Genomic DNA, 24,283 nt, shown 5'->3' on the forward strand with positions numbered 1-24,283 from the left:
CTGTCTCTCTCTGTCCCAAAAATAAATAAACGTTGAAAAAAAAAAATTTAAGAGAGCAACTGACCAAATTTCCACCACACCTGCCCTCCATAACAAGGGCCGTATGTGTAACTCTAAAATGCTCTTCCACCGCAGAGGGTTACCTAACTTGTCTGGGCTTATAATTTTTCACCTGTCAATGAACTAGGCAAAATGAGGGACTGTAACGACTTAACATAATCTTGAATTATAACACGGCTGTTCTGGAAAACTACAGCCAAATTTACGTCACTATCACTTAAAAAAAATTTTTTTTTAATGTTTATTTTTTCAGAGACAGAGACAGACAGACCACAAACTGGAAGGGACAGAGAGAGAGGGAGACACAGAATTGGAAGCAGGCTCCAGGCTCTGAGCTGTCAGCACAGAGCCTCACGTGAGACTTGAACTCACGAACTGCGAGATCACGACCTGAGCCGAAGCTGGATGCTCAACCAGCTAAGTCACCCAGGTGCCCCAACGTACTATCACTTTTTAACAGAGCATTTGAGAGTTTCTGAAGTACAGTACTTACACATATGTTACAGCTCAATCTTTACAACAGGAATGTTGCTAAGACACAATGTAATTTTTTTTAAGCTCAAAAAGAAACACAAGGAATCTTTGGCAACACTCTTTTTAATTGAGTGAGCTTTCACTGCATTATGAAAGGTTTCATTTAAGAACAAAATTATCAACCAAATAAATTATTGAATCTGTAGAATGTGAAAGGAAAGAACAAAATTCTTAACCAAAACCAGGTTAACAGGATTAGTACTTATGAAACTAAGCCTAAGCTTTGACTATTTTTGGTACTTATTGTTATGAGTGCCCCAAAATACAAATTGACTAGGACCTTTCCCAGAGAGGAATTAAGTATCGGTCACACGGTATGTATCAGGTAACAACAGCAGGTCCCTGACCAAACCTGAGCGTCCGAAGTTGATTACTCACATCGTTAACCAAAGTGTCCTCCATCTTTGCACTATTAGTAGCCACAGTGCTAGGCAGAGAAGAAGAAGGTGTAGTATAGTCTGTCACAGACTCCTGTGGAGCAGTAATAGAAAAAAATACGCTGTAAACTAAATTAGTGACTCACCTTCTAATGACAGCCTAACGGATGTAAAGTTGTTTTGGAGAAAGCAGAAGAGGAGATCTTAAGACTCAGATTACTCAAATCTTTAAAAGCAATAGTGTGATAAAACAAACGTGGACTCACCCCTGAAGGGGTGACATTTCAACTACTGCTGGGGTCCTGTACAGTTTTTTTTTAGTGCATTGCTATACTGTACAATTACACTCCAATTACAACTTAAAAAATTTACATGCATTGCACAGTAGGAGGCTGCCAACAGTACCATTTATTTCTGTGGATTACTAAAAGAACTCTATGTGGTTCTCATACTTAATCTATAGCTTACTTTCAACTACTGTTTTTTTTTATTCTCTTCAAAATACAACATAGATAAGTGAGTGTCAAGATCTTAGTTGTTGCACTTAGGTTTTAGGATAAACCTGTTTATCTTCATGAATCTGTTCTTTTTTTTTTTTTTTTTTTTTTCCAACGTTTATTTATTTTTGGGACAGAGAGAGACAGAGCATGAACGGGGGAGGGGCAGAGAGAGAGGGAGACACAGAATTGGAAACAGGCTCCAGGCTCTGAGCCATCAGCCCAGAGCCTGACGCGGGGCTCGAACTCACTGACGGCGAGATCGTGACCTGGCTGAAGTCGGACGCTTAACCGACTGCGCCACCCAGGCGCCCCATGAATCTGTTCTTTAAATATGGTAGAGTTGGATCATCAGAGTTTTTTGTTTACACGTATTGAGTTGTATAGCAATTAAAAGGAACGAAATATTCAAATATGAAAGTTTCCACCTACCTTTCTTCTCATTGAGTATATGAACCAGAGTGAACACAAAAGGGCAGGTATAAATTTTGCCATTCCCACAAGCATTGGTCCATATAAGTCACTCAGTGTATCTTGCCATAGTGAGTATTTTTAAAGATCTGCACCTTTCATTCAATGAGGTCCCTAAACACTAGTCAATGATTTCCTCTGGTGCTCAAGCAATGGAAGTGATCTACTGCAACCCTGGAAGAAAACTGGCTATCCTGGAGTCACTCAAAATTTGATTTGACCTACTTCCTAATTTCAAAATCTTACTAGTGGGCAAGGTAAGGCTCCACTGTAACACCATTAACAAAATAAAAACATACAACAATCCTTTCAAAGCCTGTCAAAGCCCAATGAAAAGCATTCGAATCTTATGTGTACATTTTTCACTTAAACTACTCAGTCCAGAATTAAGAATAAATTTCCACAGAAAGAAATAATTTATTATAAGGAATTTCTTTAGATCACAAATACATACCATGCAATAAAAGAGTCTCTGCAGAATAACCCATTAGTTTATAGAATTATATGCCTCAAGCCAAAGAAGAGGAGGAGGAAGAGGAAGAGGAAGAAGAAAGAAGAAAGAAGAAGCAGAAAGATGAAGGAAGAGAGAAGAGGAAGAGTATTATTGCTGTTTTCCCCACTCATTCAGACATGGTTTGCATCAACCGAGCCGGTCACCACTGCATGTTGCCTACCTTCACATTAGTGCCATATTCCGTGGATGAGACCGAAATCATTGTTCCTATTTCAGTAGACATTTCAGAAACTGCTTTGGTTTCCTTTGTTGTTACAGGATCTGTATTTCTGACTGTAGCAGCGCTTGGTTTCTCTTGTCCTTCTGGCTCCACCTGTTGGGCATCTTTCACCTTTCTATTTTTTAACGATCGCTCTTTTCCAATAGGACCTGGTTTGTGTTCTTTGTTTTCTACTGGACTCAAATCTGGAAGCTAAAAATTCAATGTTTATGACAAAAAGGCATCACGACCAAAGACAATTCATTGAAAATTAATTCAACTTTAAAACTGTTAACCATTCTCCTTTAAATGTTAGTGGCTTTCATATGAATTATATTTACCTTCTGGGCTTTGATAGGGCCTGCCCGAGGCTGCTTCTGCCGTTGTTCTTTCGGTTCAGGTATCTTGTCAGTGTTTTTTTCCGAAAGCACAGGCACAATTTCATTTTCATTCCCATTTGAAGCTGGAGCACCGAACTGAATTGTGTCAATGCCAATTTCAACTCCACTTTCTTGACCATTCTTCGTTCCCTAGGAAGAAAATATTTTAAAACTTGGTTATTATCAAAGCAAACGGAGTTCAAAGATGACTTAATGATGTATGTAGCACATATTTCGTAACAGGAGGTTTGAAGCAATCTATGCATTAACTGACACTGATCATGTTTTTTTTTTTTTTTTTAAATTTTTTTTTTCAACGTTTATTTATTTTTGGGACAGAGAGAGACAGAGCATGAACGGGGGAGGGGCAGAGAGAGAGGGAGACACAGAATCGGAAACAGGCTCCAGGCTCCGAGCCATCAGCCCAGAGCCCGACGCGGGGCTCGAACTCACGGACCGCGAGATCGTGACCTGGCTGAAGTCGGACGCTTAACCGACTGCGCCACCCAGGCGCCCCCCTTTTTTTTTTTTTTTTAATTTTTTTTTTTTCAACGTTTATTTATTTTTGGGACAGAGAGAGACAGAGCATGAACGGGGGAGGGGCAGAGAGAGAGGGAGGACACTGATCATGTTTTAAGAGAACTTTCCTTTAGCCACTACTGATCTGTATTAAAAAACGACTCATAAAATGAAAACCAGGACAAGACTTTTGTTTTCTAAAGTCCTGGCTTTAAGAGTTAGAAGTTTGAGTGCGGGCAAATCATAGCCTCAAGTTACTCACTCATTTATAACAAATGTAAAAGCGACAGACACACAAAGACAGCATCAGCAACAAATAAACGGATGAGGGAGAGAAGAAAGATAGGAACACGTGTCACATACTTTCCTTTAAAAGAAAATGAAATAATATCCATGAAAATACTCTGTGTTTGGTAATAGAGTGCACACAACTTAGGAATCAAATTAAACTGCTAACTTATGTGGCATCTTTGTGCAAGGCACTAATCCGGACACCAGGAATCTAACTTAATCTAACTTGCAGAATTCTCATTATAGCACATGGAGAAAATGAACAACTTGAAAGGGATATGCAAAAATCAATACATGGTTAAGCCACTTCAGATTGGTGGACAAAAAAGGCCCTGAGGAGGTCACACCGAAACTTAATCTAAAAGACCAAATCAGGGGGAAGTGTTACTAGCAGAGAAAACACCCGGTGTAAAGGTTAAGAATTAAAAAAAGGGTAGTGGAGGCTGGAACATAGCAGGTGTTAGCAGCTGTGGTAGAAGATGAACAAGTGGAAAGCTAGACAAAATAGGGTTTTCTAACCTAGAGAACATTTGTAACAATTACTTAATCTTTTCAGGAAGAACGAACAAACAAAACTTGGGACAAGGTTCAACTTCAGGCCTTGGTTTTACAATCAAATCATTATGTCCTATCAGCGTAGGTATCCCTGAACTTAGTGTATCAGTCAATTTCTGTGTAAGGTTACTGTTACATTTATCACTGTAACAATATCAACGGTATGAAAAGAACATGCCATTCAGATTTTATTTTATTTTGTTTACTGGGGAGAGGGGGCTGGAGGAGAATCTTAAGCAGGCCCCAAGCTCAGCGTGGAGCCTGACACGGAGCTAGATCCCACGACCCCTGGATCATGACCTGAGCCGAAATTAAGAGTCGGATGCTCAACTGACGGAGCTACCCAGGTGCCCTCAGATTTACTTTTAATATGTGAATATTCTCTTTCAAATACAGGCAAACATTATTGATGTAACTTAGAATAAAAATCTCTATTTGCTTTAGTCAATGATGAAATTCTATAATCCAGTGTAAATGTACAATTAACGTTAGAAAAGCAAAATAGTACAGAAATTAATCACTGAAAGCTATTGATTTTATGTACAGAAACAATTAAGAACTTATACATACTTTAATGAAATGCAAAAACAGATTGACAGTTAATAGCACATTACAGAATGTGAGTTTTAGGAAGAATATCATATCCTTTGAAACAAAAAATATTTATAATGAAACTGAGATCATATTATATCACCAATCTTGATGGGTCTATTTGGTGTATCTAACATTCATAGCACTGAATGAAACTATCATAAAGAACTGTACTTCGGGGTGCCTGGGTGGCTCAAACCGACGCCAGGCTCCGTACTGACAGCGCACAACCTGCTTGGGATTCTTCTTCTCTCTCTCAAAACAAACAAACAAACAAACAAACAAACAAACATTTAAAGGGGAAAAAAAGAACTGTATTTCACTAGAGTCATTCAAGAAATCCCATTAAGGAACACCTTCCATCCATGAAATGAATTAAAAGTGAACTGTAACTTTGCTAGCTCAAAGTTCACCATGAGGCAATATTCCAAAATCATGTGCAATGAACATCAACCAAAAAATCACATTCTATCCAGAAAACATAAAAAGGATAAAGACGTGAAAAAAATGAAATACCACCGAAGTATCTTCCTCTGCTACCTGTCTGAAGGCAGATGTGAGCATTCTTTCAAGTATGCTTTCTACTGCAGTACTGGAAACCCATAGGAGAATGTCTACAAGAAAAATCTTGCAGCTAAGAGTGCTGAAAAAATCATTCCAGTACTTCAATGTCAATTTAAAAACTGGTAAACAGTTTAATAAACTCATTGAATCCAGTGTACCCATCCAAAACACAAGAAACACTTTCCACCCCGTCTTTCGTGATCAGTATGAAATAGCTTGAACTTCCTATATTAAAAATGCTACGATTAATCCTAATGCCTATACCAACAGGAAGAAGAAAAATGATTAAACTGAGGATCTTAAATACTGAATGCAGTGACTCCAAATTATACTTTTCTCTACAGGCATTTTTTCCCTCCCACTTTCTCTTAAATTCACTCTAACCAGGCTTTCATGCCTACCCGCTCCACTGACACTACCCTTGTCAAAGTCACCAGTGACCACCACATGATTAGTTTCAATTCTCAGGCCTATCTTACTTGACCTTCCAACAGAATCTGACACATTCAATTTATCCCTCCTCTTTTCAACTCATTGTTCACTTAGATCCTCCAGGGTACTTTTCCAATCACAGCTTTTTATGAGTTGGAAAGCCTGAGGACTTAGCTTCTGATTCTCTTCTCTTTTCTAACCACTCTTAGAATTCATTCTCCTCTGGTGGCCTCATCCAACCGCATCACTTTAAGTGCCTACTAATGACTGAAATTCATGTCTCCAAACCAGATCATCTCCTGTGGACTACAGACTCTTCCATCCAACAACCTACCCAACGGCTCCACTTAGATGTGTAACAACCTAAATCTAACGTGCCCCAAACCAAACTCCCTCATCTTTTCCCCCAATGCTGATCCATTTTACAGCTTCCCAATCAAAACTGAAGGAAACTCTATTCCTCTTGTTCAAGTCAAAAACTTTGGAGATAAATCTCATTCTTTTTCACATACGATATTTAATCCATCAGCATGTCAGCTTTATCTTCAAATACCTAAAAACCAACCATTTCTCATCATCTTTAATGCCACTCCTTGGTTTAAGTTACTATAGTTTGGTTATTATGATAGCATCTTAACTTCTACTCTTTGCCCCCCCCCCCCATACACACAGACTAGTCTTAACAAACTACTCAGAATAACCTTTTAAAATTCAGGTGTTGTCATTCTCTTGCTTAAAACTATCTATTATCTTCCTGCGTCTCCCAAAGGCCCTGTAGGGTCTGTCTTCTGTTATGCTTCTAGCTTCATCTGTTCTCTCTCCATCCCTTATGTTCACTACAGCCACAGAGACCTCCCTGATCTTCCTCAAACACATCAGCCATATCCCTCTCCCCCGGCTTTTGTATTTGCTATTCTCTGAATCAGGAATTCACTTTTCCTCAGAAATCTTAATAGCTTGCTCTTACCTCTTCTAAGTCTTTAACTCAAATGCGCACCTAAGGGGCATTTCTTAGCCAACCAATTTTAAATGATCTCCGTATCTCTTGGGAAATTACCTACATACCTTCCCTACTTGGCTCTTCTCCTCAGCTTTATAATTATGCTCATACTGATCACCATTTAACATACTATATGGTATATATTAGTGGTTCCCTCCCAACCACAACGGAAGCCCCATGAATACAGGGCTTTTTGTCCATTTTTAATCACACTCTCTCCCTGTTTTGTAAACCCATGAGTCAGAACACAGCCTGGTATACCACAAGTGCTCAAGAAATGTTTGTTCAATGAATAAGTGAAAACCTGCTAACCTAAATAGTCATTTACCAATACTGCACATTTGAGAAATTATGGTAAAACTTCTGTAAACACTGCTTCTAAGTAATTATACTGTCTAATTAGTCGAGCAAAAACATGGTAGAAAAGTAAAAAAAACTAGTAACTGCACTTATATTCTTTGTATCACAAGCACTCTTATTAAGACTTGAATTAAAAAATGTTAACCTCAGGGCACCCGGGTGGCTCAGTGGGTCGAGCATCCACTTTTGATTTTGGCTCAGGTCATGATCTCAAGGTTTGTGGGCTGGAGCTCAAGTCGGGCTCCACACTGACTGCACAGAGCCTGCTTGGGATTCTCTCTCCCTCTCTCTCTGCCCCTCCCCACCTCACAGTCTCTGTCTTTCTCTCTCAAAATAAATATTTTTAACAAACCTAATTAAAAAAAAAAATGTTAACCTTATTAGGTCTAAAGATGAGAAGTAGCTTATAAATGTAGAGATCCAGCAGCAATACTATCACTCAGGAACTTGTTAGAAACGTATCCAGGCCTGGGTGACTGGGTGCCTCAACTGGTTGAGGATCTGACTCTTGATTTTGGCTCAGGTCATAATCTCAGTCTCGGGATCAAGCCCATGTCAGGCTCCATGATGAGTGTGAAGCCTGCTTGAGATTCTCTCTCTCTGCCTCTCTCCCCTGCTTAAGGGGAAGGAAGGAGAGGGGGAGAGAGAGAGAGAGAGAGACAGACAGACAGACAGAGAGAAGGAGGGAGGGAGGAAGGAATGTATGTAGGTCTCAACCGACCTAATGAAGTGGAAAACTCTGGGCAGTGGTCTCAGCAATCTCTTTTAATAAGTTGTCCAGGTGACTGTGATGCACGCTCAAGTCTGAAAACTATTTTAAGGGAACTCCGGTACACTAACCCCAACTAAGGCCATTATTAAGTCTCCTCCTACCTCTGATGAAGTAGCTGATCCAAACGATGTTAGGGGCTTATTCCACGCACTGACTGAAGGTGGCTGTGGTGGACTAATGGGACCTACTAAAAAAAAGAAGTCACGGGAAATGAGACCATTAAAATTTAGAGCTCGATAATCCCTAACCTATTTTACCTTTTCTTTCAACAGTAGCCTGACAATAAAACAATGACTTTCACGATACACTTAAGAGAATTTTGTAGACCAAAATAAATAGATGTCCCCCGCAAACAGTGTACTTTTTTAATCAACACAAAATTGTGTCCATAAAATACGGCTGTTAAAAGTATAACACATTTGTTTTAGAAACAAAGCCTTCAAGAAAGGAAGCGAAGAAAACAATTACTATTACTGCTTCTTACTAAGAAAAAAAAAGGTGGCTAGGAAAATATACCAAGTGTATAAATGAAATTGAAAACAAACCTAATATTCTCATGCCATACCCCACCCGTCACTTCTCTGTTGAACTTACATTTCTTTGAGATGTCATTCAGCACAGCTGGTGGGGCCACCTTGTTATCCCATAATTCAGTTGTAAGTGTGCCATGTGACTGTGAGGTCTGGATGGATTTTCCTGTGGCTACGTAATCTGTGCCATTAGGTGTCTGAGCTGAAGGTAGTCTGATTGAAGGTGGTGGCTGTTTTGAAGACTGTGTTGTAGTTTGAAGTGGACTCTGGACTGGTTTATGAGTCTGGCCCTGAGTCTGGGCTGGTGCAGTGGGGGCTGGAGCAGAGATGGGGACGAGGGCTGGAGCTGAAGGTGGGGCGGGGACTAGGGTGGGGGCTGGGGCCGGGGTTGGGGTCGGGGTTGGAATCGGGGTTGGGCCGGCTGGGGCTGAGGCGGCTGGGGTTGAGGTTGAAGCCGGGGCTAGGGCAGAAGCAAGTATGGGAATGGAGGCTGAGGCGAGGATGGGCACAGAGGCTGGGGCTGAGGCTGGGGCTGAGGTGAGGATGGGGACAGAGGCTGGGGCTGCGGAAGAGACGGTAGCTGCAGCTGAGGTGGAGGGTGGGACAGGAATGGAGGCCGCGGCTGGGAGTGGAGACGAGGCTGCAGTTAGGCCTGGGGCTGGGCCTGGGGCTGGGGCTGGGGCTGGGGCCGGGCCTGGGCCTGGGCCTGGGCCTGGGCCTGGGCCTGGGCCTGAGGCTGGAGCAGGAGCTGTAGCTGGAGACTGGGCCTGCTGGGGTCCTGTAGCTTGTTTTTTGGCAAATCTTGGAGGAAGCTTAGAAGTCTGACTTCTTCCCTTCTCATTTGCATTCTTTTTGTTCCAGACCTTAAAAAATTGTTAAGAAACATTTTTGTCAATAATGTAGCTGAAAGTTAACGGTCTATGAATATCTCTAACAAGATCTACTAATTTAGTCCCTTTAGTTTTCAAAATAGGTACTTGATAGAGCAAAAATATCAAAGCTGCAATGAGATTTTAAATTATGCAAACCCAAGATGTTACTAGGGACAAAAGACAAATATGTATTATACATTCTTGATATATAGTTTCATAATCTCTTTCACAATTCTAAAAGTCAAAAAATTAAGGAATTTTTCAGTGAATTCAACTGGCAGCAAAGTCTGCCCTGATCTGGGGTACCTGGGTGGCTCAGTCGGTTAAGCGTCCGACTTTAGCTCAGCTCATGGTCTCAAGGTCGAGTTTGAGCCCCGCATCGGGCTCTGTGCTGACAGCTCAGAGCCTGGAGCCTGCTTCGGATTCTGTATTTTCCCCTCTTTCTCTGCTCCTCCCCTGCTTGTGTGTTCTCTCTCTCTCAAATTTAAAAAAAAAAAAAAAAAAAAAATCTGACCTGATCTGACAAAAAACTACTTACTGGCTTCGCTCAACTTACATCTGCCACAGAAATATTAATCTGTGGGTGTGCTGGGGTCTTATGCTATATAGGATACCATTTTTACCTTAAAAATTAATGAATGAATAGATAAATAGACAAATGAATGAATGACTTCTGAAAATATCTAGTCCCAAGGGCTATATTCGACTGAACTCAATATTACCATTCACATAGAATTTTTACAGTGTTTCTTGTTTTTGGGGCTTCTCATTTGTTAGAGCTTATTATCACTAAGATCTATATGTTTTATTTATTTTTATCCTGTGTCAGCATTTGGCAAAATGGGTGTCTGGGTTGATTTAAATGGGGTAACTTACCTTGATGCATACTGTGTGTTTAAATGAACTAGTTTAGATTATAATCAAAACTTTTACAGGTCAAGAATCTGCAATTTATTGTATCATGGCAGGTGTCTTCAAGAGCTTCCCAAGATAATTTAAAATTAAATAGCTCTGCCATGAAGTAAGATGGGACAAATAAGATGACCAGTACTGAAACATGAAGCATTCCTGAATGAAAGATGGTCTTCTCTACGGCAAATAGTGAGCTACGGTGATTACATTCTATTTAACATTTACCTCAATTCTGGTTAAAAACAATTTAAAGTTGTGACAATCAAAGCCATTTAGAACACATGAATAAATGCAGCCTTGATATTATAGGTAGATAGAAACCTTTTCATTATTTGCTAATGTATTTTGGGCAACAATCTAAGTATCTAGTAACAAACTGAAACACTAAACCTGTATGATTTGTTCTTCCTTCTTTCGACGTTCCTCATCCTGTAAACGTTTTTGTTGTTTTTTGGAAACCACTTCCGTAAAACCATCATCATTCAAATTTGACTGGGGGTCTTCAACTACTGTTACTTCAGGATGGTCGTCAATTATAACAACACCTATGGGTACGGAAAAAGATTTAAAATGATATTTTGTTTTTCAAATGAAAAGATAAACACATGTTTAATCCAATAGGAAAGAAAGAAAGAAAGAAAGAAAGAAAGAAAGAAAGAAAGAAAGAAAATAAAAGAAAGGCAAAGCAAAAATCTCGTTCTGATAATCCACAGTATAACCCAATTCCCAAACCATAAAGTAGCCATTTGTTACTAAGATTTGAAGAGACTTAATAGATACATGATTTCATAAATAAGGTTAAAATTTTTTTTTGACTTTTTGAAGTCCCTGAATGATATGCATCTTTTTTTTCCCCAGCAATACAGTGGTGTTATCTTTTAAAACACTCTACTATCTTAGTCAAATCACATAACCTCTACTTCTCCCAGGATCCAACCTGTATCGTGCTATACGCGTCTACATAGCACTTGTATCTAACCATTCTAAGAGGTGGATATTACTATTGTTTTCAAAACACAAATAAACTCTCAAGAAGCTGACATGCTAAAGGTGAGCTGGTGAATAGCCAAGCTGGTCTTATGACTCTTAACGCCTGTTTTATGCAGACCATTGTCTACAACGTGTAGTTGGTTAAAAACAAACAAAATATATGTGAAAGTTCTACGTGAATGTAAAGTAGCACAGATGTATGCCAAGTTATAATAACCTTGCAGATTAGTAATTCAAGATGTATTTTCAACTCATTGTCCAACTAACAATTATTTGGGCTATCTTCTTAAAACTATACATCCTAGAAAGTGTAAGAAATCTAGATCTCTTAAGTTTATTTACTTATTATTTTTGAGGGAAAGAGCATGAGTGGGGGAGAGGGGCAGAGAAAGAGAGAGGAAGAGAATCTCAAGCAGGCTCCAACATGGGGCTCAAGTAACCTTGAAATCACAACCGGAGGCGAAATCAAGAGTCGGATTGAGCTGACTGAGCCAGCCAGGCGCCCCAAGATCCCTTAAATTTAATATTTAAAAGAAAACTTAAAATAGGTCAGGCAATGCAACTTGTGGTTGCAGGTATGTTTCCAAAATAAATATAACAAAAGGGTGAGGCTGGGAAGCCTGGGTGGCTCAGTCGGTTAAGCATTCGACTTCGGCTTAGGTCATGATCTCATGATTCAGGAGTTCAAGCCCCACATCAGGCTGACTGCTGTAAGCCCTGAACCCGCTTTTGGAGCCTCTGTCCCCATCCCCATCCCTGCTCTTCCCCCACTCATGTTCTCTCTCTCACAAAAATAAACATTTAAAAAAAGGGGAGGGTAAGGCAATTCAAGTAAGTTATGTTAATTTGTAAAAAATATACATCTTAATTGGGGAACACAAAACAAAAATATGAATTTGCTTGGGAATGATACATATACAACTCAGAAAGGTGATAACCTGTGAGGGATGGCAAGAGGGTATCATCAGGGAGTGGTTTGTCGGGAATCCACTTGCAAACAATTCTCTTTACATAGCTGAAAATTTCCACTTATGTGAATAGTGACAGGAAAACAAAAATACTAAGACCGGTTCCCACTTTTTAAAACCTATTACTGTTCTTGTTTTTCTTTTTTACAAAATTTTAAGCAATCTCAGGGACGCCTGGGTGGCTTAGTTAAGTGTGTGACTGACTTTTGATTTCGGCTCAGGTCATGATCTCATGGTTTGTGAGTTTGAGCCCTGTGCAGGGCTGTGTGTTGACAGTTCAGAGACTGGAGTGTGCTTTGGATTCTGTCTTTCCCTCTCTGTCTGCCCCTCCCCTGCACATGCTCACTTGCTCTCTCTCTCAAAAATAAACATTAATAATAATACAATAATGTAAGTAATCTCTACACCCAACGAACGTGTGGTTTGAACCCACAACACCAAGGTCAAGAGTTGCACGCTCCACTGACTGAGCCAAACTGGCACCCCATGTTATTTTGCTTTTCTAATAAAACCTTGATTGGCTCTGATTTATCCATGATACTTCTACTATGTGGGGTTTTAAGTCCTTTACAAGATTAACTCTAAAATGGAACAGCACTCATTTCAATGAAAGGTCTTAGACAAGTCACTGGATGCCGTGCACTCCATTACATCACAGTGGTAAAGAGACCTTCAATTGTAAGTTCATCTCAGTCTCCCGCTTAGACTACATCGTGTGTGTGTAAAGCTTTTCTTCATAGCCATGCCATCACTCATTACTTTAATTTTCTTGCCAAAGAGCTTTTTTAGAATCCTTTGAAGAGCTCGTTTGCCCAACTACAGGCAACATCTATAGAAATCTGAATAATACTTTGTTTTCAACACCCTGTTCTTACCTGGTGCTTTGTAACATTTTGGGCTAAAGAGAAATTACTTAAATGTTATTAGGAAAACAACCTAAGGATGAGTGTATCTTAATGAGTTTTAAAGATGAATAGCCTGGGTGCCTTCGTGGCTTAGTCAGTTAAGCAGCCAACTCTTAACTTCAGCTCAAGTCATGATCTCACAATCGTGAGACAGTCTCACACTGGGCTCTGTGTTGGGAGTGGAGGCTGCCTAAGAGTCTCTCTCCCCTCGATCGTGTGTGCGCTCTCTCTCGAAAAATAAAAACGAATAGCTCAATTTCCAACCACCAATTCAGAAATACAATGGAGTTCTCACCTTTTTAAGTCTTAAGCCAATAATATAATAGTTCTCTGGAAGACGGAAAACTGGTAAACAAGTATTTGGGAAGATAAATCTGCCATGTTTTGTGGACTTTTTATAATCTTCATTTGTCACTTTGCAAATACGGTGTTTAGGCTCTCCTCTCTCTTATGGACCACCACAAGGCTGGCATCCAAACTTCCTGCGGGTCTACTTTGTTCTCTCTGTATCAGTGCTTTTTAACTTGAGTGCTATCAGCATTTTGAGCTGCCCGTCCTGTGCACTCTGGGAAGTTTAGCAGCACCCTGGGCCTATACCTAAGATGTCAGTAGCATGCAGCCCCCCTGCTATGACAAAATGTTCTCCAGAGATTGCCAGACATCCCCCGGGGTACAAAAATCACTGCTGTTGAGAACCACTGCTTTACATAATCTAACTAAAAAAAAATTTTTTTTAATGTAACTTATTGTCAAATTGGTTTCCGTAATCTAACTAAAAATTTTTAAACACACGACTAAACCAAGTTTCTTTCTTTCCTACGTGAATCCTAAAATGGTACTCTAGAACAGTAATTCTCAAATATCTGCTTACATCAGAATCACCTGGAGAACTTGTTAAAACACAGACTGCTCCAAGAATTTCTGATTCAGTACATCTGAGGTAGATTTTGTATTTGTCACAAATTTCTAGGTGATGCTGGGACCACATGTTGAGAGCTATTGATTTAGAAACGATAATGCCAAGGGCCTGGGCCCAAAGAGTTTCACAGTTTAAATGACCATTAAATAGAAGAAAAGTCTAGTCTTTATTTTTAATACTGGAATAATAGTACCTAACTTTCCCATTATTACTATGTGGTCTTAGCAGATCTCAATTTTACACAATACTCCCTGCTTAAGTCTCATCTGAATGAATGGCAAATATGGTAAAAATACAGGTGTATTCCTTGTTAACTTCCTCACCAAATATTTTCTTATTGCTAGTGTTATTCTTCGCACTTGATATCCTTTTACTTCGTGGCTTTCTGAAAGTATTTACCCAGAGCAACACTGCCTCCCATCCTAATATTTATTCTGTATTCACCATATCTTAGAAACCAAATTTATAAAGCATACAGAACAGAATTAAGATCTTTGTTTTCTATGTTTTCCTATACCTGTTTGGCAAGGTAGAGTGGTTAATTTTCCCATTAACCTTTTTTATGAAGAATAGTGAAACCCTGTGGATTATCTTTAACAAGAACTTTGTTAAGTATTCAAGGCTGTGCTAAAACCTGGTGTTACGTTAGTTCATTTTATCAATTAGTGATTCATAATCAGCCTCTGTCTCCACCTTGTAGGCCCAATTCTGGCCTCCTTTAATTACAGTGTCCACTTAAACGTAGCAGATGATATATAAATAAAAGGAACCTAAGACATACTTGCATAATTGTTGAGATCAAACTGTGACAGTGCATCTGCTTTCTCTTTGGGTTTTTTGGGGCCTGATTTGGGGTCTTCTCTTTTTTTCCCTGTCGAATCTTTGGAGTTCTTCTGTCCTGTACCATTTGGTGCTCCTTCCTGGTGGTGTGCAGAGCTGCCATTGACGGGATCAACAATAGTTGTGCCCGCAGACTGGTCATCAAATGGCCTATAAAACAGTAATTTGAGTTATTACCACCTCCACATAACCGAACAAATGAAAAACGATTACTGGCCGTTTATAAGTTTAATGTAAGAAGAAACAGTGGGACAGAAGACTCTTAACTCTAAAACCAGCAAGACTTAGTGACTTTTCTTGAGTACAATGTCACTAAAACTGAGCTTCCCAATTAAGGAGATGGACTAGCTCCCATGAGTTCCTTCCAGGAATTAAACTCTAGAATCCCAATTGTGCCCTGAAGGTTCTTATTGTGTCTATCATGGTATAAATAAGCTAATCAATATTGTTTATAGCAGAAAATTTATGATACAAACTAGTCCAGAGGATTCACTACTGGATCTTCTCCACAAGAGGGCAGCATATGAAAATTTTAAAAAGCACTGCTTACGTGTATTTTTTTAAAAGTTCAATCAGACTTATACATTAATGTAAGTACATAAAAAACCACTTTTAATTCGGAAATATTTCACAATCCAATGCATTTCTATAGTTTTTGTTTCCTATCAAATTTTATTCTTGGATTTGTTTAAATTTATGAAAATACACCACAGAAAATGGGTTCACTAATTCATCTTAGCCATTGGTATCACTTGAGATAAAAGCTTACCAAGTGCTTGGCACAAAGCATGACCTCAAATATTAGAAGAAAATCGTTTCTTATAAACGGGACTTGTTGAAAATACTGCCTTTAACTACAACCAATCAGTAACTGCTATATCTGCACGTTCAAAGTTGCTACTATCTACATGGCACGAAAGTCTTAAGTTGTTGAGATCTGCATTACACAAAAACCAGATCAAGATTTCCCTTGAGTATTATTACTCAAAACTCTAATAGTTTGGTTATAGTCAGTAACTAAACTGCAGCTACGTATGTTATCCTAATTCTTTTGACCTTCTAAAGGGAGGTTCAAATTCTGTGTTAAGAAAGTACTCAGGAGGGGCGCCTGGGTGGCGCAGTCGGTTAAGCGTCCGACTTCAGCCAGGTCACGATCTCAAGGTCCGGGAGTTCGAGCCCCGCGTCAGGCTCTGGGCTGATGGCTCAGAGCCTGGAGCCTGTTTCCGATTCTGTGTCTCCCTCTCTCTCTGCTCCTCCCCCATTCATGCTCTGTCTCTCTCTGTCCCAAAAATAAATAAACGTTGAAAAAAAAAAAAATTAAAAAAAAAAAAAAAAAAAAAGAAAGTACTCAGGAAACACAGTTGGTCATACTATTTCCCTAAAATTTTTCTAAGTTATCAGAAAGCAAAAATATTTTCATTGACAGATGCAGTAATCTGAAATGCTAAGCATATTGTAACTAACCAATGCAGGTGACTATAGTAATTATCTGAATAAATTTCTTATCAGCTCAGGCTCCAAACCTAGGAATTTGGTCAAAAACCAGGACATACTATAATAATAGTTGGTTACTATATACCAGATATGTTATGCAATTCACAAATGTCATGTCTGTAATGTTTACCAATGCTTGTAAGTACTATTACTTTCTCTCCGTTTTAGTGGAGAGGAAGGAGAGTTTTATACAGGAAGTATCAAAACCTACATTTAAAACTAGGCAAATAAATGAAATCAATCACTTGATCAATAAAGGTAGGCATGCTACTACTGTAATTTTTCCTAATATTAAATAAACTGATAATTTATTATAAACATTTTAATATTTAAAAGAACAGAAAAAGCTTAACACAGTTTAGGAAAACTGTTTTAAAATAAATCCAAAGATATTTATGTTATTGGTGGCCTTGGTGATTGGGCAGGACTTTGCTTTCTGGGCCTTTATCCAGCTGGATTATTTATTGTAGGTTTGCAACTCAAGAGGAAAATATAATTTATTCTTAAGGTTCAACATTCACTTCCTAGCAACTAGTACAGAGCGATAAAACATATGGTTAAAACGTATTCATTTAAATCGCAGAGGACACCTACAAGCACCAGAGTTTTGCAAAGAAAACCCCAAAAAGAAAGGAGGGCTGCTTGTCATCTAGAAGATGACTTACCAACAGGAAGACAATGTGCAGGCCCTTCTCTAAGTGTGAAGACTCTCCTCCCAAAGCTACAAAGTCCTAAGAGGACTCTTCTGGAAAATAACAACTTAGGAGGCAAAGACTCCGGAGACCATTGACCTCTTTTGCTCAAGCACCCTTACGCTCTGAGAACAGACCAAAAAACTGGGGGAGAACAATGTCTGGGTCCTCTGTCTAGACTGGCTCCTCTGCTCAGTTCAACTTTCAGCTTCTTTAAAGGAACACAAGTTGATTACACTGAAGCCAAAGTACTCACCCTCGCTTCCCACTTTTTGATGGCGGCCCACTTCTCCTTTCATTTCTAGGACCTGAGAAATTCCTTCCAGATTTGGGTGGACCGCTGTTGCCGCGCCGATTCTGGCGATCTACGCCAGGTCTCTGGCTAGAAAAACTTCTCTTTGCTATTTCCCTTTTTGGAGGTAAAGCATTCTCTCCGGTCTTTACAACTGCTTGTGCATTCAAATCAGCATTTTTTTTTTCATCTCTTTCACGCCTCTCATTGAAATCACTGCTTTCAGAAGCTGTTTCCCATTCCTCATTTGCCTGATCTGAAGAGTTCTGATTAGATAAGTCTGGTGTCTTGTTTCCAGAAATCTCCCCAGCAGGATTAACTGGTTCTTGAATGACATTATTAACTGGGCCATTTGTGGGCACTGCCACCTCGTTGGTTTTTGAAGCAGCCTCCCTCTCTCTGAGACGTCTGAATCTAGGTGGCTTGTCTTGTCTCGGTGGCCGGGTAGGACGTTGTCTTCGGGGCCTCTCTCTAGCTGGGTCAAATTTTCGCTCAAATTTTGGAGGTCGTTTATCTGCTGGTATAGGAAGAAACTGCTCATGCCTTCTTGGTGGCTCTTCATCGTCTGGCTTAGGAGCTTCTACCTGCCTTGGGTTCCACTGATTGTCCCGATAAGCAGGTCTTCGGATGGTGGAAGGGCGTGATGGCCGACCTGCAGGATCCCTTCCACCGCGTCGGAATGTTCCCCCTCTGCCTCGCCGTGTAGGCTCTCCCTTAGGAAGGAAGCCTGGTTTAGATTTATCATCATCCCTCACATAAGGTTTTTCTAGAGGTCTATTATCTATTCGGATGTGATTTTCAGGCTTGAAAGAAGACTGAGGCTTCATGGGCTTTTTGTTTTCAGAACGCTCCTCTCTTTTGGGAAGTTTACCTTTGCTTAAACTATCCTTGTCACTTGCACTTTCATGAATTTCACTGTCTGTGTCAGTCTCTGAACCTCGCTGTCGTCTCCTTTTGGGAACGACTTCAAAATCGGAGCTCTCACTTCGTGTTTCACTTTCTTCTCGCTGTCTGAGAGGTCCTGAGGGCACGTGCTCTGTCCGTGGCTTACTGTCTCTATACTGAGGATAATCTCGAGTGTGCCCTCTCCCACCACGGCCACGCCCTCCGTAAGAACCTCTATAGCTCCGGCCCCTGGAATAGTATTCGCCTCGGCCTCGACCTCTGTACCCTTGATCTGGAAACCAATCTCTATCTCTCGCTTCTTTCCAATAGGTCCTAGGGGGTAAAGTGGATTCTTTTTTAACTGCTGGTCTTGAATCTGGTCGAGGCCTCTCTACAAGGTCTTTGCTACCAACTTTCTCAGGTTGTTTTTCTTCTTTGACTGTTGGTGCTGTGACAGTCTGTGGATTTACAGTTTTAGCCACAGGCTCTACCTCAACACTACTTACAGGTTCTGAGGGCTTCTCAGCATCTTGAGGTGGCTTTTGAACCAAAGTTGAAGTTTCTGTTGAAGGGAATTTCTCTGGTTCTGGTTGAGGTGGTGGTAGAGCTGACTGTGGCTGAGTTGGCGCAGCAGGTGGTGGGACTGGAGGGACAGGATCTTTCTTTTCCGTCTTCTCGGGTTTTACAAGTTTCTCAGGGACCTTTTCTCCCTTTTCCCCTTCTTTCTCCTTCCGTTGCTCTCGTTCCTCTTTCATATCTCTAAGTATTGGTTTTTTAATGGGACCCGATCTTCTCACAGGCCTATCACTACCCTCTTCTCTTCTGTTGGAGCTTGGCCTTGGGCCCCAACGAGTTTCCGATTTGGATTTATATAGTTTTTCAGGTTTTGGTCCTTCAGAAGATCGTATAAAGCCATCCTTCTTTGGTTTTTCCTCAGTCCTCTCTGTTGGTTCCTTTGGATCAGTGCATCTGCTGGTTACTTTAGGAATGCTTACGGATGGCTCACTTCTTTGCTCCTCTGACTTTTGAGTATGGTTAGAGCCATGGGAAACACTTCTTTTCCGGGCAGGCTGACTTTCCACTCCAGCCAAAATCCGCTCTTCTGGAGGAGTGGATACAGGTTTTTGATCAGGAACGTCAAAACAAGCAGACTGATTATTTGTGTCAGTATGGCGAGGTCTAATGTCTTCCACAGATCTGCTTAAAAACTTTTGTACTTCTGTCTCATTTGATTCTCTGACAAAGTCTGCTTTTGGATGAGCCTCTAATTGACTGTGTTCTACAGGATAAGCAGCAGTAATCGGTTCCGGATCCAGTGAGGCTTCAGGCCTAAAATAATGAGAATTCAGAGGCATCGCTATCAACGCAAAAACTCTTTTGCATAAGTGTACAGCAAAACAACCTCTCTAATTATACATGTAAATGAGGGGCACCTCGGTGGCTCAGTCTGTTAAGCGTCCAACTCTTGGTTTTGTTACAGGTCATGATCTCATGGTTCATGAGATCGAGCCCAAAGCCGGGCTCCCCTCTGACAGCATAGAGCCTGGTGGAATTCTGTCTCTCCCTTTCTCTCTACCTCTCCCTGGCTTGTGCACACATAGCTCTGTCTCAAAATAAATAAACCTTAAAAAAAAAAAAAAAAGTAAATGGATCCTAATCATAAAAAACATTTAAAAAGGATCCTAATCTTTGTCTCCTTTAAAAGTTTAGTGCAGCATTATTCATAATCGCCAAGAGGTGGAAACAACCTTAAATGTCCACTGACAGACGAATGCATTAAGAAAATGTGGTGTCAGCGTGCCTGGTGTCTTAGTCAGCTGAGCATCCAACTCTTGATCTCAGCTCAGGTCTTGATTTCAGAGTTGTGAGTTCAAGCCCCGTGAAGAGAAAATGTAGTATATACATATATATACATACATGGAATATATATACATACAATGGAATATTCTGTGCTACCAAATGGATAAGAATGTTATGTTAAGTGAAATAAATCAATCGCAGAGCAAACACTGCAGGATTCCACTTATATGAGTATATAATATAATCAAACTCATCCAATCATAAAACAGAATGGTGATTGCCAGGGCCTAGGAGGCAGTAAGATGCAAAAGTTCCTATAAGATGCAAAAGTTCTACAAATGTGCTGTAAAACACTGTACAATATTGTTAACACTGTACTTAGAGTTAACAATATTGTACAAACACTTAAAAATTTTGTTGAGAGTAGATACAGTATGTTTTTTCCCTCTCATTTGAAAACAAATGAACTTCATAAGAAAAAAGAAGTTTAGGCTATGCTGATATGAAGTATTTATTTATTTAAATGATTATTCAATTTTAGAGAGAGAGAGCAAGAGAGAGAGCACGAGCGAGCAGCGGAGAGGCAGTGGGGGAGGTGGGGAGCAGGGAGAGAGAGGATTCAGAACAGGCTCTGTACTGACAGCACAGAGCCTAATGCAGGGCTCAAACTCACAAACCCTGAGATCATGATTTGAGCCAAAGTTGGATCCTTAACTGACTGAGCCATGCACGTGTCCCATGCTGATGTGAATTCCAAGACTAAGAATTTCCACCTATAATTATAATCGAAGACTATCCCAGAGTAGGTCTATCTTCCCCGATTAATCAGAACGATAAAGCATCACAAAATACACTCCCTTAAAAAGGCAGAAGTTCTAACTTCATAGCTATCAATTACTATAGATCACCAACTGTCTGCTACTTCAAAGTATCTTAGTGTTTATTTTTTAGGTAGGCTCCACGCCCAGCATGGAGCACAGCACAGGGCTTGAACTCATGCCCTGAGATCAAAACCTGAGGTGAGATCATGAGTTGGCCATCTAACCAACTGTGCTACCCAGGCGTCCCCAGGTTCCCCTAAAGGATCTTTGTAAATTAGTATTTATCCTTCTCTCGGCATTAGAAAACTTCCACAAGATACTGATAATCAAATGTCTACCATTTCTCATCAGTGGAAAAACTATATCAACACTTTAGCTAGACTACGTATCAAGTATCTAATCAACAGTAGAAACTTGCCAATTTTAACATTCAACACTGAATTTCAGTATTTAATTCAGTGTACAGAACTAGGTGACAAGATGCTCTAAATACAGAAATGACAGAAAAACAATGCATGTCCAAAAATGAAATGACATACACTACATGGGAGGAAATCAGATTTGTGGCTCAGTCCTAAACCAGGATGATCTTCAGGGACACTACCTACTTTTCATTTTACCACGTTAATTTCTACCATTACCTTGCATCCTCAGGTTCTTCTGTTGCCTTGGGAGCAGTGGCCTGTTGAGGCTCCGTATGAGGATAGGGATCCGACCCCCACATCACACGAGGTTCAGAGAGGGAGACTGCATGATCTCTTGCAGATCGTGCTATATGCTCAAATGACTCAGAACTGTTTGGTGATCCTTCCATTTGCTCTCTTCTCATTAATGGCTTGGGAGGAATCATTCCTTTACAAAAGGTCAGAAAAAGATGGGGAAAACAATCACTACACACACAGAATCTGGGTTATTAATTACTATTGGGACTCTCTATACTTGAGCTACAGAAATACTTTTTGCCAAGTTAAAGTGATGAACTCAAGAAATGATCAGTGAAAATTACACAAGTTTTTCTGTGAATGAGATTCTTATTGCTATTAAATAGATTTAAGAATTGAGGAAGTGAAACAAAACCACAACAGCAGCTTATTTTTACTTTAAAGGAAGAAAAAAAAGCCTATAAAAATCAGGTAACACATGATGCCTCTATGCATGTAAATAAAAAACATAGAGGATTACACCAACAGTGACAGACTTCCAGAGCAAATATTTCCTATAGAAAATTCCATTAATACAGATTACTCAGTTGATCAATAATGTTATCAATTATTAAATTTTAAAATTGCAGTATATATTTTAAAATTAAGGCATGACTCTCGATATTTTTATATTATGATCATACCCATAATCTTCCTCGGTATCATTTTGGTAATGTACTATCTGGATTTATTCTGATAGATTCCACACAAGACTGCTAATTCACTGGTTTTCAGCTAACTTATGTGAAAAGTCCAGTGTTAGGTGGAGAAAACGGAAAAGCTGGAATACAGAATATATGACAAAATTCAAATGCTTAAGCACTCAAAAGAATGAAAACAATTTAGCAAATAACAGAAAGCATGATTTAAGACTCAAAAAATGTTTAAATAATATTTCCAAAACTGAAAATAACTAGTGTCTTGGCCTTATCACACCGTTGCTACAGTGTCTGCCTTTAACTCATCTGTGTGCAAAGTTACAGAAATTCTGATTAAAAATCTAGGCACCCTATTTTAAATTCTTACTCCATTATACCTCTTAAAGGAATTAAGGGTACAAATGGGAGGAAGATGAAAACCTTTGGTCTCGCAGAGCTACAAGTGAGCCATGAGACAACCTCAATTTCAACTTACCAGGATGAATGGGCGGAATATCCATAGCAGGTCTACCTGATATCATTCGAGGATCCATGTATGACTGCATCATGAGCCACCTTGGGTCAAAACCCATAGAAGCCAAATGCTGAGGGTGAGGCTGCATGGGCTGGTAAAGAGGTCTGTGTGGTGGGGGAGGGACCGCACCGCTAGATGGCTGTGAAGGGACTGCCTGTGGAAGGACACCTTGCTGCTGCTGCTGCTGCTGCTGCTGCCACTGCTGCTGTTTCATCTGTTCCTGAAAAAGCAGGATCACAAATCCAGATTTTAGGTCCATGTGATAAATTAGTATAATCAATCATATCAGAAAATAATGGGCTTTTTTGAATTCTTCAGGGAAAAGAATTCGAAAGACATTTAACAAAGAGAGGTGGTGACACAAAAGAGCCAAAGAGAAGTTAGGACACGTTGCCTTAAACTTAAGAAATTAATCAGGAAGGAAGAAATCACTCATTAATTAGACTGCAGAAATTGTTTCCTAGAAAGGAAGATGGGGTCTATAAATGAAGTAGAGGGGGGAAAATGACACAGAAGTTTTCGGTAATACCCATTAGCAAAAAACTTTTATTAAAAAGGGAAAGAATTTCAGGGAAAATTTGTGTCCTTTTTGTATTTTAGGTTTCATGTTATACTCAGAGTATTGAACAATAAACCTTTTCAATCACACATACATGATACAATGTTTTTGTTGTTACCTGCTGTCGCTGGAATCGAGGCGGTAAAGACTTCTGAAACTGTTTAAAATAACCAGATAATACAGCAGGCCGAGGCTGAGACCCTGATTCTGGCTCTGTTTCATGTGCCACTTGCGTGGTCTCTTTTTCACTGCGATTGCTGTCTTGTCTAATGAAAACTGGGTCATCCTCTGTCCAAAGAAAAGGTGAAAAATAACTATACTCATCTATGAAACTTAACAAACACATGATGTGTGCGCTGGAGTCAAATTACTAGATTGATATATTAAAAAGGTTAAGAAGAAAGCATCCTCAACAGTCCAGAAAACTATCCTATACTCTCATACTGGTAGCCATCAATGAGATTTACATTAAGTTAACAAAACCTTACATTTCCTCAAAGCTAGATAAGCAAGAAAGAGATTCTTAAGAAAGAAAACAGGCCCAAATGCTTTACCTGAGCAAAAATTTGTATTTGATATTTTGTGATAATAAACTATTTCAAATATGACGTATTTCCCATTGTTTCAATAAATATCAATCCTGTCAGTATTTACCTGTGGCTCACTAGGACTTATGTGAAAACACAAATGGCCTAAACTTAAATAACAACACAATAGTTTTTTGATCAATAGACTACTAGGAAAAAGGAAGCCAATCAAAGTCTGACAACAGAGTGATCACCAGCTATCTTCAAACATATAAATTATTATTCTA

At 39.7% G+C, this 24,283-nt stretch overlaps 1 protein-coding gene across 4 annotated transcripts in view; it reads right to left on the minus strand.

Annotated features, from left to right (window-relative positions):
- Positions 1-24,283, minus strand: part of PRRC2C (proline rich coiled-coil 2C) — a 98,372-nt gene that overhangs the window by 22,393 nt on the left and 51,696 nt on the right. For all 4 annotated transcript variants that reach the window (XM_047077005.1, XM_047077003.1, XM_047077004.1 and 1 more), the window contains exons 13-23: positions 23,588-23,757; positions 22,872-23,130; positions 21,678-21,888; positions 17,495-19,744; positions 14,994-15,202; positions 10,821-10,975; positions 8,711-9,509; positions 8,218-8,303; positions 2,994-3,182; positions 2,614-2,865; positions 973-1,065 (exon numbers count right to left, since the gene is read on the minus strand). In XM_047077005.1, coding sequence (XP_046932961.1) covers positions 973-1,065; positions 2,614-2,865; positions 2,994-3,182; positions 8,218-8,303; positions 8,711-9,509; positions 10,821-10,975; positions 14,994-15,202; positions 17,495-19,744; positions 21,678-21,888; positions 22,872-23,130; positions 23,588-23,757 — 4,673 coding nt within the window. The remainder of the gene's footprint in view (positions 1-972; positions 1,066-2,613; positions 2,866-2,993; positions 3,183-8,217; positions 8,304-8,710; positions 9,510-10,820; positions 10,976-14,993; positions 15,203-17,494; positions 19,745-21,677; positions 21,889-22,871; positions 23,131-23,587; positions 23,758-24,283) is intronic.

This window comes from Lynx rufus, unplaced genomic scaffold (assembly GCF_022079265.1).
Source record: "Lynx rufus isolate CCGP_SWC_20201006 ecotype Redwood Valley unplaced genomic scaffold, mLynRuf1.p SCAF_15, whole genome shotgun sequence".
Lineage (NCBI taxonomy): Eukaryota > Metazoa > Chordata > Mammalia > Carnivora > Felidae > Lynx > Lynx rufus.